General features: G+C 38.6%; 1 protein-coding gene across 1 annotated transcript; it reads right to left on the bottom strand.

Moving 5' to 3' along the window:
* Positions 1–401: 401 nt before the first annotated feature.
* Positions 402–6,712, bottom strand: TTLL4B (Tubulin tyrosine ligase-like 4B). The gene is made up of 8 exons (XM_017157611.3): positions 6,557–6,712; positions 4,979–5,601; positions 3,662–4,118; positions 2,902–3,273; positions 2,657–2,843; positions 1,908–2,078; positions 844–1,852; positions 402–788 (listed from the first exon to the last, which is right to left on the bottom strand). Exons 2-8 carry the CDS (start codon positions 5,573–5,575, stop codon positions 645–647), a joined length of 2,937 nt encoding a protein of 978 aa, XP_017013100.2. The 5' UTR covers positions 5,576–5,601; positions 6,557–6,712; the 3' UTR covers positions 402–644.
* Between the last annotated feature and the right edge of the window lie 8,424 nt (positions 6,713–15,136).

Genomic DNA, 15,136 nt, shown 5'->3' on the forward strand with positions numbered 1-15,136 from the left:
TCCACGAGAAGCTAATCGATATTAAATCGATATGAATTTAATTAATATAACTAACTAACTAATTAACTAAGATTAATATAATTATATTAATAATAATATTAATAATTATAATTATATAAAATATTATATGGGCGATAGTGCGATAGCTCCCGATGATGGCGCCACTAACTATCGATTGCACGTTGCTGTGCCAATCGAATTGGCAACAGCCCGCCTAATTTAAAAAGGTTTAAATAAATGTTTTCAACTTAAATTGCCATTTTCTAAATAGAAGGCGCAAAAATTAAATATTTTTTCCCAAATAGATAAAAAAACTAATTAAATTTAAACCGTTAAAAAAACCAAAACCCCATTAGAATAAACTAAATCGTTAGTCCTCCGATTTAAACAACTAAAACGTGTTATAATTTTACAACTATCACACCAAAAAATGGTGCATTTTCTTTATTCATTCTCAATTTTTCTATGTTCCACATTGAAGAACTTAAATAGTAATGGCATAAGACAAGATGAGCTCCCTTCGACTAACCAGGATATATGTAATCAGCGTGGACGATCGGAGTTAAGTAGCTTTATTGGGTGGCGACAATTCCCGGGTGAGTTTGAACGGGCGGAAACGGAAACGGAAATGGAAGTGGGGATGATCAGGACTTGATCTCGATGCAGGCATCCGCACCCGGCACCACCACCTCACCGTTGCTGGTGGCCAGCGTGGCGGCGCCGCCGTCCAGGACCTCATCCTTGCGCACGTGCAGCATATCGATCTCGGTAAGTGCCACATTTGGTTCCTAGATAAGAAATATGACTTGAAAAGGGGCTACAGAAGCGATATCGATCGTTCACCTTCTCCATGGCGGCGTCCGAGACCTGCAGATGGTACTTATCCCGGCAATAGCGCGACAGCAGGGCAATGCCCATCTCCCTGTTCTTCGCGTACTTCGTCTCCCAGGCGTCCAGCAGGCGATTGTAGTACCGGGCATTCTCCACATACCGCAGATACACATGGGTCCCAGCGGTGGGAAAGATCCTCTCCAGCGGCTGGCAACGGGCCAGCTCATCCTCGGCGATGATCAAACAGCGGATATCATCCGGCAGCAGATTATCGAGTATGGTGTCCACATACTCCTCCCGGAACTCGATGCTCCGGTTGGTGTACTGGTTGTGCTTGCGCACCTCCTCCGCCGTCAGGCAGGTGGTGAAGATGCGCTTGTCGTGGCACAGTGGACCGGTTAGGTGCAGCTCCTCCAGGATCTCCGCCTGCTGGCGCTCGTTGAGCTTCGGCGGCACCTGGTAGAGGGCCGTATTCAGCACCGACTGGATCAATGGACCCTTTACGTGCAGATCCAGCGGCAGTTCGGAGTGCAACGAAGGCGATATATTAATCTCCAGCAGCCACGGCACCAGATTCTCATCCAGCAGCACATCGAAGCCGAAGAGCTCGAAGCAATTGTAGCGGAAATTCACATTCTGCCGGTACATGCGATTCAATCCCGACTCCCCACTCACGATGCCCTTGATCACCAGATTCCGGAGGGTGGCCCACAGGCGCTTGGTGTTCACCCCACGATTCTCCAGGCAGGACCACAGCGACTGGAGGGTCCACTTGTGACCCTGGGCGGCATTGAAGTCCTCGTTCTTCGCGTAGTTCTGCGAGAACTTGTTGATGCTGTAGTTAGTCAGGTGCATGCAGCGCTCGTCGAGATTGCTCAGCTCCGAGCTGTACTTCACGGACGCGAAACGCGCCAGGCCATCCTTGTACATGTAGATGCGGAGCGGATTGATCGAGGTCAGCACCACGTAGATGCGCATATCGAACTTGTTGTCGTTGATGAGCAGTGGGCGTTCAATGTATCTGTAGGAGAAATTCCTTGAGAGGATGTATTAATAGAGGGGATTTTTATACCCACTTTTGCACCACCAGAGGACGATCCTTGGGAAACTGACTCCACTTGTTCACAATCCTTATGCCCGTTCCGCGGGCACTCGCCGGCGGCTTCACAATCCACTTCGTCAGCTTCGAGGCGTTCTTGGGCCACACCTGGCGCAGACTCTCCAGGTCATCAGGCATTATGTAGGATCTGTTGGGAATTAATAAAATTATTAGATACATTAAAATCAGGAGGTACTACCTATGAAAAATACATTTTTTATCACTTAAAATATTACTTAATTTGGGGGTTCTAAAATCTAAAGTAAGATATTCTAATATATCACATTTTTAGTTTGAATGGTATTTAAATCTAACTTATTATCAATAAAAAATCTTTTTTTTATAACTTAAAATATCACGTAATTTAAATTACAATTTTAACTAAGATATTCTAATAAAGCATCATTTCTAGTTTTTCTAGTATTTAAATAAAAAAACTTTTTATCAATTTTATAATAAAGTTACAGATATCTTAAAATCACAGAAGACATAAGTATAAAATATAACAAAATAATAAAAAAAATAAAATAATAATAATAAAACAAAAAAAATAAAAATGATAATAATAGTAATTAAGACATTACGAAAATTTGATGTTACCTATTAATACATAAGAACGTGAGAAAAATTGTTTAAATAATTTAAAAATAAAAAGATTAAATAAATTAAATTAAATTATTTAAAATTCCCCCTTCTCAATGATTTTTCCATCCTCCCTTTGCTCACTTTTGCATAAAGCCGAACTCCTTCTTGCCGAATTTCTTCATATTATTATAGATGCTGCGCCACATGGTGTCTTTGCGTCCGATTCGAAACGATCCGGGTATGTGGTTGTACTTTTGGTGCGATCGAATGGTCCTAAACCCAGGGCTCTTCATGTGCTTCTCCCACACGGCCATCCAGTCGGTGGTGTCTGCAAGGGGAAATAAAAGATTAGATAGGTTCCACAGTTGTTAACTAGTATCACTCACTCTTGATAATCCGGAAGCCCGAATTGAGCACCACCCGCTTGACTATCTTGGGCATCACGGGACTGAGCTTCCATTTGAGCACTCGATGCAGGGCAGCCGGCATCGAAGGACCCTTGTCCGCATGCGAGGTGAAGTTCAGGTACGGCGGAACATTCGGAAATAAACTGGGCGTGAGGATCGCATCCGGACGGAAGTAGACCGACGCCTCGGATTCCGTGGTGGCCACCGATTCCTTCGACGGCGTCTTTTCCGGCAGCAGGCGAGTGTGCTTGCTCTGGCGCGTCTCCGTGTTGTCCTCCTCCAGAAAGAATGGCGTGCCCGTGTACTCCTCCTCCGAGTCCGAATCGTCGTAGTTGTTGATGTCGTCGATGGCTGATAAAGTGGAGAAGATTATTAAATTTTCTCTGAATTACGTGAGTTTTTCATTGAGATTCTGAAGAATTCGCGGAGAAAGTAAGTTATCTCTAAATTATATAGGTTTTTCTTTGAGGTTCTGAAGAATTATTTTTATTATTATTTTTCTCTAAATTATATTGATTTTTTTCTTTGAGATTCTGAAGAATTCGCGTAGAAAGTAAGTTTTCTCTAATTTATATAAGTTTTTCTTTGCGATTCTGAAGAATTGGCGGAGAAAGTAAGTTTTCTCTAAATTGTGTAGGTTTTTCTATGAGGTTCTGAAGAATTCGCGCAGATATTAGTGAACTCCAGATTAACAAATGATGTCTGAGTAATGTAGGATTTTCTCTAAATAATTTCTCACCTGCACACGGGTCATCCTCATGCCTTCGGTCGTGATCATGTCCAGCTCCCTTGTTCAGGGACACGCCCACATACGGCGAGCTGTGATCGCCGGCGGAAATACGCTGGCTGTGAAACGGCTGCTGACTATTTTGGGGCGCATGGGCGTACAGGGAGGCGTAGAGACTCGTCTCCAAGGCGCTGACCGCCGACTTGGTCAGCCCGTTCTGGGTGAGCAGCCTGCTCTTCTCCTCCTGCTGCTGCTGGGCACTCAGCATGCTGCTGCCGTGGAACGAGTTCACCACGATCTTGCTGGCCGGCGATGGCTTGAGGGTCTGGGTGCTCGGGCAGGACAGGCTCGTGGGGGCGACCTTGGCCTGCAGGGGCGGACTCAAGCTGGACCGCTTGGGTCCGTTGCCATTTCCGACTCCCGCCGAGCCCTTCACGTAGGCCTCCTCCCTGGCGCGCTTCAAGAGCATCTGGTTGGTTAGTGGAGCGGAAGCGGAAACGCAAAACATGGAACACGCAGGCGGAAGAGAAGGCGACACAGAAAATGAAGACATGCAGGTTATATTGGATTAGGGGTTTTATTAGGCGGGAGAATAATAATGGATAATTCACATGGACACAGAAAACAAGGTTCAATAAGACATTTCCTTTGTTTTTTATTAAATTTAAATATGATAATATTTAATTTAACCATTACATTTAATTTTAAAAACGTTTAATATAGATTTTAATATGAAAACTTTTCTTTTTTTTAAGAAAATAAAATATTTTCTTATTAATTTTAAATATTTAATAGGAATATTGCATTCAATATGCAAATATATATGTTTACGGTTCTTTTTTTTTTTTTTTATCCGTGTATTAATATATTTTCAGTTTCTTTAATGTGTAAACGAAAAAAAGCCAGGGAGTAATTATACTATTTATGAAAGCAACGCAAAATAAGCTAAGAAAACAAGAATTGCGCTGTATTATTAAAGTAAAAGAACAAAATAAAAATAATTGGGATAAATAATAGTTAATATTTTCTTAGAAAAAAATGTAATACATTTTTTCAGTAAGAGATCTTTGAGTATTGTTTAAAAATCAAAGATTTATTTTAATTGAATAATAGGAAACAAATTTTGTATTTATTTTGGGCAACTTTTAAAAAAATTAAAAAAAAAATCTATAGTATGTTTATTATTTTATAGCTAGAATTATATAAAAATGGTATTCTGTTACCGAAGAGATTAAATTCTTAAAAAAGACTACATAAAAGTACACAGAACGTGACCTTACGATCGTTATTTTTATCGAAACAAATATTTTGGACTTTTATTTGGCTCACCTGTACTTTTTTATAGGGCTCCGATTGCAGGACGCTGTTGGCCACAACGGGTGTGGCACTTGAGGTCATCTTGGGCGGGGAGTTGGTGGGCGGGGATCCCCGGATTACAACGCGTTGTCCGGTGACCTTGGAGGCTGCTCCACTCCCTCCTCCTCCGAGGGCGGTCATCTTCTCCGGCGTGAGGCGTTTTCTAGGCGATGGCGGTGATTTTTGTTTGGGCGGAGAGGACCGAATGGAGTTGGAAACGGCGGCGGATGCTGCACAGGATGTCGATCCTCCACCGGCCGAGCTGCGATGCTGCGGAGTGCTGGACTGGATGATCCTGCCCTGATTTCGATTCGGGGCGGCCAAATGGGGCTGCAGGTGGTGGGCAGAGGCGGGCACGTGGTTGTGGTGGGCCAGCTTCTTGCTCATGACCATCTTGTCCTTGTACAGCTCAACCTCCTCCAGCCAGGACTCGTGGAAGTCGAGGATCTCGATGCCCTTTCCACTGCGCTGATTGTTCTGGTGGTTGCTCCGTCCCGTCAAACTGTGGTTCTCCTTGGCGGCAGTTCCCGATCGGGCCGACGTCGTCCTCTTCTCGGTCATCTGAGCCATATTGAGTTCACAGGTAATTTGGATAGCTGCAAGGGGAAGATTTAGATTTAATTAGTATAAATAATATTTTTACACAATATTTTCAGTCCGTTTTGTTTGGCATTATTTCGTAATATGCTTGTTTTTTTATGTTATTTTATTGTTATTATTGTGCTTTAGCTTTTTTTAAAAATATTTTAATATTTTGAAAAACAAATTTTTTAACCTAAACCCATTTTTAAAATCCTAATTTAAAATCTTAATATTTTGAATAGTATTTTTTTAACCCCTTATTAAAAAGTCAAGTATTTAATTTTCTTTTTATATTGGTTTTTTTTTTTTAATTTCAGTGTTCTTAGAGGTTTTAAAACCTTTTTTTTCAAAAATCGTTATGATGTTTTTAAACTTTTACTTTTTTCACCTAAAGGCTTTTATTTTCCCTACTTTTCCTTAGATTTACTGTAATAAACACTTGTATTTCGATTTACTTCACTCGAAATTGGGAGCACTAATTTGTGTGTCGTTTTCGTCGGTTTTCGAAAGTGGGTTTTCCGAAATGGGTTCAAGGTGGTCGGTTTATTTTTTATTGGGTGCTGCGGGTTATTACTTCACCACTCGCGGCGGTGTTTGTGTGCGCGGCGGCGTGTCAATGGCTGGCTATTTTAAAAAACTCATGGCACGGCACCAAGATCATCCAAGAAAAAAAATCACAAGAAAAAAGATGCAAAAAAGTGAATACAGAATGCGGGGCACACTTCGTTCATCGATTGCCGATCGATCAATAACAACGAAATGCGTGCCAAAAACAAGAGGAGCGGACGAAAATAAGCAAAACTTTCGCCTTCAATGAATGCGCACGGATAATTCAAAAATGTCATTTGGCGCGAAAACCGGATTAATCGTAATCGTTCTTGTTGTTGTTTTCCACAGCCGGCTTTTAGTGCATTCGTGTGTGTGTATGAGAGCGGCTTTGCAAGCGTGTGTGTGTGCGTGCAGACTCACCTTAATGTTTTTTTATTACATGCGCACAACGAATTTTGTTCAATTACACAAACAAACCGAGAATTAATAGACAGTTATCGACTCGAGGACTCGATCTGAAAATATTCTCATTTATAGCCATATATTTTGATTTTTTGGATTATTGTTTGTGTTTCAATAGGGATGGGAAAAATAAATAAAAACATCGATATATTTCGAAAAATAAATTGATTGCCAAAATTTGTTAATATCGATATTTGATAAGGATATATCGATAGTTCGACCAGTGCTGCCTATTCTGGGCGGGCAATTTAAAAATAATAATGAAAATAAAAGTTACTTCTCTGGAATGTTATGATCGTCTTTATGAATTTAAGATTTTTCAGAATTCTGATTGCTTTTTAATATATGATTAAGATATAATTTTGAGAAACAATGTTAGGTTCTCCAATTATTTTAAGTGAGAGTATTGGGCTTACAAATATTATCTAAAAACTATTTACTAACTACAAAATCTCTTTTAAGAAAAAAACCTTTATAGGCTTTTTCAAAATAAATAAATTATGTAGAATTCTTTCTCAATTGTAGTTTTTCGAAGATAATTTTTAAATTGCCCCATACAAATTATATAATAAATGCTATTTAATTAGGCAATAAAATTTAATTAAGAAATTCATGTTCGGCAGCCGGAGATTAACTGGTCATCAAACAGTTTGACATAAATCAGGCATCTGGTCATCGGCTCTTCTACCTAAACTACAAAACTGAACACAAAAAAAGGAGACCTACATGAAAGCGGAACGAATGCTGTGATCAAATGCAGTTGGCCAATGATGAAGCCATCAACGTTTCAGTTTATACACCTCTTTGCCGGCGGAACGAGCGGCCTTTATTGATTTTGATGGCTGCGCAGCAGTTCGAAGTGATTTATCGCAGATCCTGCGGCAAATGGAGAAGGAACACACAGAGACCCGCATCCACAAGATACGAATCCAAAGACAAGTCCCAGTCCGTCGATAACTTGTGGCTGGCCTTTAAACGGCCCTCGAGGCGGCATCATCACCATCATCGTTACCGCCTACAAGACGTCAACACCCAGTGGTCAGCGAATAACCAAAGGAAACTGAAACTGCACTGTGGAAAATGTTTTAAAAAATATAAAGAAAACGCAGAACAATGTTGTACCGGTTTTGAATTTTAATTATTTAAATATTGCTTACATTAGTTTTTTAAAAGTGATTACTGAAGTTCATAAAATCATTTATAAAGGTGTTTAAAAGTATGCATTTCATAAATATTTTAATATTTATTATTAATTTTAGAAAAATTTAATATTAAAAATCGAACCTTCAATCATATATTAACTATCCCTATATTTTCTGTTCAGTGTTTAAATGGAATGGGAACTGAGACTGAAGAAGGATGCCTGCACTGCGCCGATGATGAACTTATCTACATCTCGGGACCTTAACGTGTTTTTGTTGTTTGGACCTGTGTTTTGTCATTGGTCGGTCTTCGTTTTCAGGACCGCCGATACAGTGGCACTTTCGATGGTCCGATCAGATCGAAGATATGGCCCAAAATGCACTTGTGTGGGCCATTTCTAAAGAGCCCTAAACAAGTAGCTTACACGGAAAGAAAACAAATATTTCCAGCTAATAGACAGTTAAGTATATAAAGGATAGAAAACAAGTATTTAAAAGCAAATACAGAAAAACATGACTTACAAATCAGGAGATTAGGATTAATTTTCTTATTAAGCTGAAAGGTGATATGGTTAAAATCTCACAATTTGTAATTGATATCGTTAGAAATAACATTAAAAATGTTTGATAAAAAATTAATTTGAAAAATGTTTTCATAATATTTTGTTTATTTTTTGATCTTTAAATTTTAATTTGGTAAAAGTAAAAAATGGGTTTCAGATCACCTTTACATTTTTTATTTTCTCCATATTTATTTTTGCTAATATATTTGGCTAATTTTTCCATGTGCCAAAGTAGTTTATAAACACTCAGCTGCGGATATTTGTTGTTCAATAAGCACGCCCCTTGTTTATAAAATATTATTAATTATTTAATGAAGGCGGAGCCGGCTGCTCAAGTTTAGAATTTCATCATCGCCCACACCAGCAGAGGGAAAAGTATCGAGTTTCCTGAAGTAAATGCAATTAATTTGCTCCTTGCACAATGCACACAATGCGGGAATAGAGGATCGACAGGATTTTTATCCAACTAATTTGGGCCTATTCAGACCACTGCCGGGACATACATATGTGTGCTTTGGAGACCCTAATCCTTTCACTCGAGATGTTTGCTTTCGGCACCTTTTGGTAAACATGAGATGGCTTGAAAAGGATTTGCGATCGGCTCTCAATGATTAGAGCTCAATTTACACACACCCAGCCGAAAAGGTGGGAAATCGAGACGATTCATTATTCAATAGCGAATGGCACATATGGTTTCGGGATCTAATCCTGCCAAAAGATGAAGGTGGAGGGGACATGTGTTGCGCAATGGAAAAGGGTTTCCCCGGATCACTTTTCCAAAGGGGAGAGCCAAGAAAATTGGGGAGTAGCCCTAATATAATGGAGTTCAAACTCAGCTGATTGGATTTGAAAAGAGATGCAATCGCACAAAGAAGCCAATCTATTATCACATTATTATTTCCATTCGATTCGCCATTTTAATACGTTTTTTACACTCAGAAAATAAGGGAATTAAAAGATGTTTAATTTCATTTATTATATTTTTTTTTATAACAGTTTTTTTAATTATTTTTATATCTTTTTTTATTGTTTAATTTAATCTGTTTTTAAAGCCCTTTAAAATCCAACAATAAAACAACAAAAAAAAGGCGTGCTGGATTTTTCAATATGCCCAATTTTACTCAAACCAATTTGTTACTCCAATTAAGATAGCCCAATACTTGAAAATAAATTCTGCGCGCCCTCCAAAAGTTTCCACTGCCATTTAAAACTCTTCGATCTCGGTTTTTCAACGGCGAACAATCAAAATGGAAGCCGTCTTTGATATTTCTGTTAATCGCCAGCTAAGTCAACGATTAATTTTACTGCTTATTTTGTTTTCACCCATTCGTAATAAAAATGCCATAAGCCGGCTTTGCGGCGAAAATAAAATGGGAAATTTATTGTCTATATATGGCATTTCTGTCTGGCCATCAGCGACAACCTTTGGCTTCTGCAAAAAAAGCAAAGAAAAAAGCCCGTTGAAGAAGATGCGAAATTTGCCGACGCTTCTCTGACATTTCTTCTTTTTTCACTCCGGTTTCTCGTTTGACGTTGATAATTTAGCAGAAGGTAACCGAAAAATTCAATATTTTGACAGCCTTTTGTGTTGAGTTATAGAACAGAATTAATTTGCCACTCAATGCGGGTAGCTAGAACATTAAGTAGGGGGAGAATTTAGTGGGAAAGAAACCCAAAAAATACCACAGATTAAAATGTTAATGAGAAAAATTAGTTTGAATAATAAATAAGATTGAAATGTATGATGATTAATAATAACTTTGTTTACAAGTTTAATTTATATATGAAACTAAGAGATTTAAATCCGAAATCTAAAATCGAGAAAAAGAGTGCTAGTAAAAAAAAATAAGTATACCAAACTTGATTTATAAATTCTGTGCTATAATTTATAAATTCAAAATATTACAAACTCCATTCTTTAAAATAGAACGATGATCTTATAGAGGCTGCTTCCAAGACAACCCGAAACTTCCCCACTTATCCTGCAATCATGACTGTGATTTAAATGCTTTGCTGCACAAATTATTTAACAAGCCAAAGCACCTGATACCAGGACACCCTCGAATGCCCAGAGCCCATCCTTTCGACCAGGACAATGCGAACTGGAACAGGTGTCCCTGCAGGTTCGTCCTTCGCCGCCTGGTGACGCTCTATTACACACACATTCACACGCACAATTGGGCACTTAACAATTTTAACAAAACTTTACTCAAATTACATAGCCTTGCACACCCCCCAAAAACCCCCTGCAATGAGGACTTTCCACCAGACCCACCGGAACTCAGCCGTTCGGTTCGGTTCCCGCGCAATTTGCGTTTAATTTGACGTTGGAAACCCATGAATTATAAAGTGGGGTAGCTTCTTTAACGCATGACACTCATCCTTGAAAAACAGGGGGGAAAAAAGGAGCAAGTACGGGGAACAGGAAAAGCTATAATTACAGACCATCTATATGCATTCGATTTGTTTTCCACAAAGTTGGCTTTCATTGTCGCATGTTTGTACACAAATTTCGATTCGATTTCCGTTGGTTTTACAGTTCCGCTCGCAGGCCTATCATTTAAATGCCATGAAATGATTTTATTTTCCTGCCAGCCAATGTCTATAATTATCATAAATATTTGCCGCAAAATTGACAAAGCTTTGCAGTTGGCAAGAAAATATTATTTGAAATTAAAGGAGCTAGTTTTCAATTATTTAAAAACATTTTGAAAGGAATATAATATTGGCCAAAAAAATATCAGATGAGTGAAATATTTAATATTGGATACTAAATCATTAAACAAAATTACACTTAAAATATTACTATAATATTCCAACCCATTTTTGGAATATTCTTATTACCTGCTCACGCTTATTTTAAACCACTTCCCGAGATATCTCTCTTCATTTTTACAACATAAAATCTATGTCAGAGAACACTCAACGATCAACACATCGCAGATCAACTCTTTCAATCCCAATTCCAAACTTATCCGAACAAAATTAGTTGACTATAAATAGTCACAACCAGATGTTGATGGTGATGCGAAAGCAAGTTAATAACTGCAGACAGGTTTTGGCCGAAGACAAATTGAAGTGGTCGATAAGACCGGCCATACAGATGCATAATTGAAATGTAGATGGTAAAAATATTTATTGTCTTATCACATCGTATAACTCGCAATGTCACAACCTGACCAATAGCAACAAATTACCGGGTGATTGGGGGGAGTAGAAAGAGGGGACCGCGGGATCTTTAAAAGAAGCGGTTCAGAATCCTGAATCTACCGCTAGAAGAGCAACTCTAACTGCCAATGAACTGAGAAAACTGGGAAAACCAATTTGTGCATTAAAATAATATTCAACGTTATCGTTATTAAGTTATGTTGCCTTGTCCTAATGCCCAGAAGAGAACAGGCGACTTAAACAGTGCAAAAAATATTCAAAGGGAATCAAATAATATTATAGAGGTGTAAAATAAAACCAAAATTAAAAATCCCTTTTAAATTTTTATAAACAACTGTAATTAATTAAAGAATTATTTATTATTCATAGTTTTTTACAAACTATTTTGTATATAAATTAAACAATTTTGTAAAAGTTTAAATGCCTTTTTTTGTGCTTATTAATACCTACCAAAATGTAGAAGAACTTTTTAAAATCGGACATTCAAATAAAAAGCTATGAGCAAATAATGAAATGACCGCTAGGTGGAGCCAGTAGCTTTGACAACTGCATATCTGATAGTCGAGGATAGTGAAATGTAACGTTTCTCACCAATATTTTAAGTCTTTTAAGGATCCCTTATTTTAAATTAAAAACTTATGAGAAATGAGAGTCACTTCCCCTCTATTTTCAGTGTGATTTGGCCAGACTGGTTCCTCTTTTTTCCTCCTCTTACAGCGGCACTCTGCTGGGGAACAGTTCGCCTGGCAGTTGCCAACAGTTGGCCAACTAAATGCGCTAATCCGCGTGTTGTCAACTTCATTAGCCGATAAACACGCCGACACATTAAATTGGCAGTAGGAGGAGCCCGAGGAGTCCGGGCGGGGATTATGGATGCGAAAGACCAAAACCGGGGGGAACCCGAAGCCTAAAGAGAACCCAAGAGCGAGCCTGATTTCTGCGGCTTCCATTTGAAGTTGCCAACGAAAAATTGCTGCCACTTGAATTTTTAATGCCCATAAAGTATGCAGCGGAGTCTGAAACTCAGAGACTGAAAAAGGAGAAAAACGAGGATGCAGTGCAGCCAGTTCCAGAATCCGAATCGGGGAATCGGAGAAACTCCCGAAGAAAGTTCACATAAAATACGATGGCTTAGCTTTTGTCTGGCTCCCCTTTTTCCCCTTTTTTTTGTATTTTTTGCTCTACAGACTTTTCAGGTCCGTCGTCAGGTGTGTAATTCGATATCTTTGCTCTTTAATCCCCAGCCATTCGTTTGTGCGCGCGATTTATGTACTACATTTGTACTTTTGCTTGGGGGGTTTGAGAAGGGATTCGGGGGGTTCGGGATCCCCATCCGGCCGCAGGACAACAAGGATGCGCCACTAAACAATAATTATGACAACAATAAAAGCGAGAAGACCTTTAATTTACTCCCGCTTTCGGAGCTAAAACAAAGGCACAATCCTAAATTGGTAATCCCGGGGGACTGGAACTTCAGGTTCTGGAACCGGAGATTAGGGGGCAATTACTGCTTCACACGACCGACTGAAGCCGAAGATGTTTTGACAAAAGCGACCAGGTCGGAAATTGGTCGAGCTCCACTAAGCGCCGGTATAGAATGTCTCTACGCGGAATTGGACAACATCATTGATTGGGTTTTTGAAAAAGTTCCGTAGAAGAGGAAGAAGCTGGGAAGCCAAGAAATACAGCAAATACTTTATATCAACAGTCTACAGATTTAAGAACCAAGAAAATTGTAAATTGTATTGAAGTGGAAAACAAAGTATTAGCATTACATAAATTAAATAAATAAACAGCTTTAACACGAATTCTTCAGAAATACAACCGCAAAACGACAATTATTTAGCAAAAGAGGATGAATTTTATTATATTCCCTTAAATCTATAAATTAACAACTTTTCCGCGAATTCTTCAGAAATCAAACCACAAAACGCAAAATCCTAATAAATAAGGATGAATTTTATTATACTCCCTCAAATTCCTAAATAAATAACTTAAACGCGAATTCTTCAGAAATAGAGGTCTCATGCGGTATAAAATATTTCCGTGGAGCAACTGTTATTATTAGGAAATCACTGGGGCACCAACATTCCATTACCGATTTACCCAAATTACGAACGCTTAACGCTTACCATTATTCGTTTGTACCCCCACTTGGGAAACACGCGCTAACTCACCCCCTTTTCCCCTACTAGTTGACCATTACAAGACGCAACTCTTTCTCTCTGTGGGACCATAACAAAGCTCAGTGGGTCCAATGTGCGCTCCGTGTTCAATGCCCAATTGAAGACATAATTACTACTTAAAAGCGGCATTAACGCTATCACTTACACATGTCACATGCTCGTCGGGGCATTACGGAAGACAATAAAAATAAGAAAAAAAATAAAAAACGAACACGGGGGGTGGTGGGCCTCCTTTTCACTGTGTGCCACATCATCTTCGGACCCAAATAACAGCCTCATCATGATCTTGACTGGGCACAAAACGCAGTCCAGCTGTGGTTCGCTCTTTGGTACCGTGCTGGAATCTCAGCCAGACATGGAGATCTCTCAGATATTATGGAACCTGGGAGCCGGGGTGTTGTCCCATCATCATCAACTGGGAATAATTTTAACTAGAACTGATGAAAGAGGATATAAAAGAGGACATTTAAAAGCATTATATTAAGAAAATCGTATTAAAGCCTTGTAAAAGTATTTTTAAATGGTAATATTCAAGATTTGCTTAATTATTTTATTTAAGAATAATCACTTGGGAATTATAACTTTTAATGATTTAGTCCTACGTGCTTCTTAGCCACCAATAATTAAGTAATCTAAACAAAGAAATAAAGTTATTTTTATAAATATTAAACGAAGTGAGTTACAGCAATGTCTTTTACGACTTTCTATATAATCAATAAATATCGTGATTTATTTTTCTAAGTGCACCTTACAACAAACAGCCCAAGATGAAGTTCCAGGCATTCAGGCGAGCAAAAAAAAAAGAAAGAAAATAAAACCTTCGGTGGCTCCGTCTCTCTAAGGCAGCGGCATATTGATTAATGGATCAAAGTCTTTTGACACGAGCTATTTTGGTAAGAAATCCTTTGTTGATCTTAACACAACCACAAACATACGCGCTCAAAAACACACGGACTCCGTGATATTTAAATTTTTTTTTCTCTTTTTTTATCCTCGCTGGTTATTCAATAAATTTTCAATTTTGACTGATTGTGAGTGGAATAAGGTCGTTCGTCAGTCGTCAGTCCTCTTCGAAAAATCGGTCGGCGCGTTATGATGTATGTTTATAGGATGGGAAGAGTGTGGGATTTACGGGGGTGCAAAAGGTGCGGGTTGTTTGGCTGTTGCGCTTTTGGTTGTTGTAATACGAGTGTGTGTTGCCGTGTGTTTTTTGTGTTATTATTATGATTGTTGTTATTGTATTATTGAATTGTTTGGGCCAAAGCACTTGGGAGCCATAAAGCCATGGTTACAGTGGGATGGGGTAAATTGAAATATTTGTAAGGGGAATTAAGTGAAAAGTTCTAGTATTCTTAGTTCTTTTAATTAAAAATAAAATTTATTTGGCTGCTTTAAGAATAATGATTTAATAGTATTAACTAATATACTGCTATTTTTATTTTAATAGATATGACTAAATGAGTTTTGCCATACAATTTT

This window comes from Drosophila takahashii, chromosome 2L (assembly GCF_030179915.1).
Source record: "Drosophila takahashii strain IR98-3 E-12201 chromosome 2L, DtakHiC1v2, whole genome shotgun sequence".
Taxonomy (NCBI): domain Eukaryota; kingdom Metazoa; phylum Arthropoda; class Insecta; order Diptera; family Drosophilidae; genus Drosophila; species Drosophila takahashii.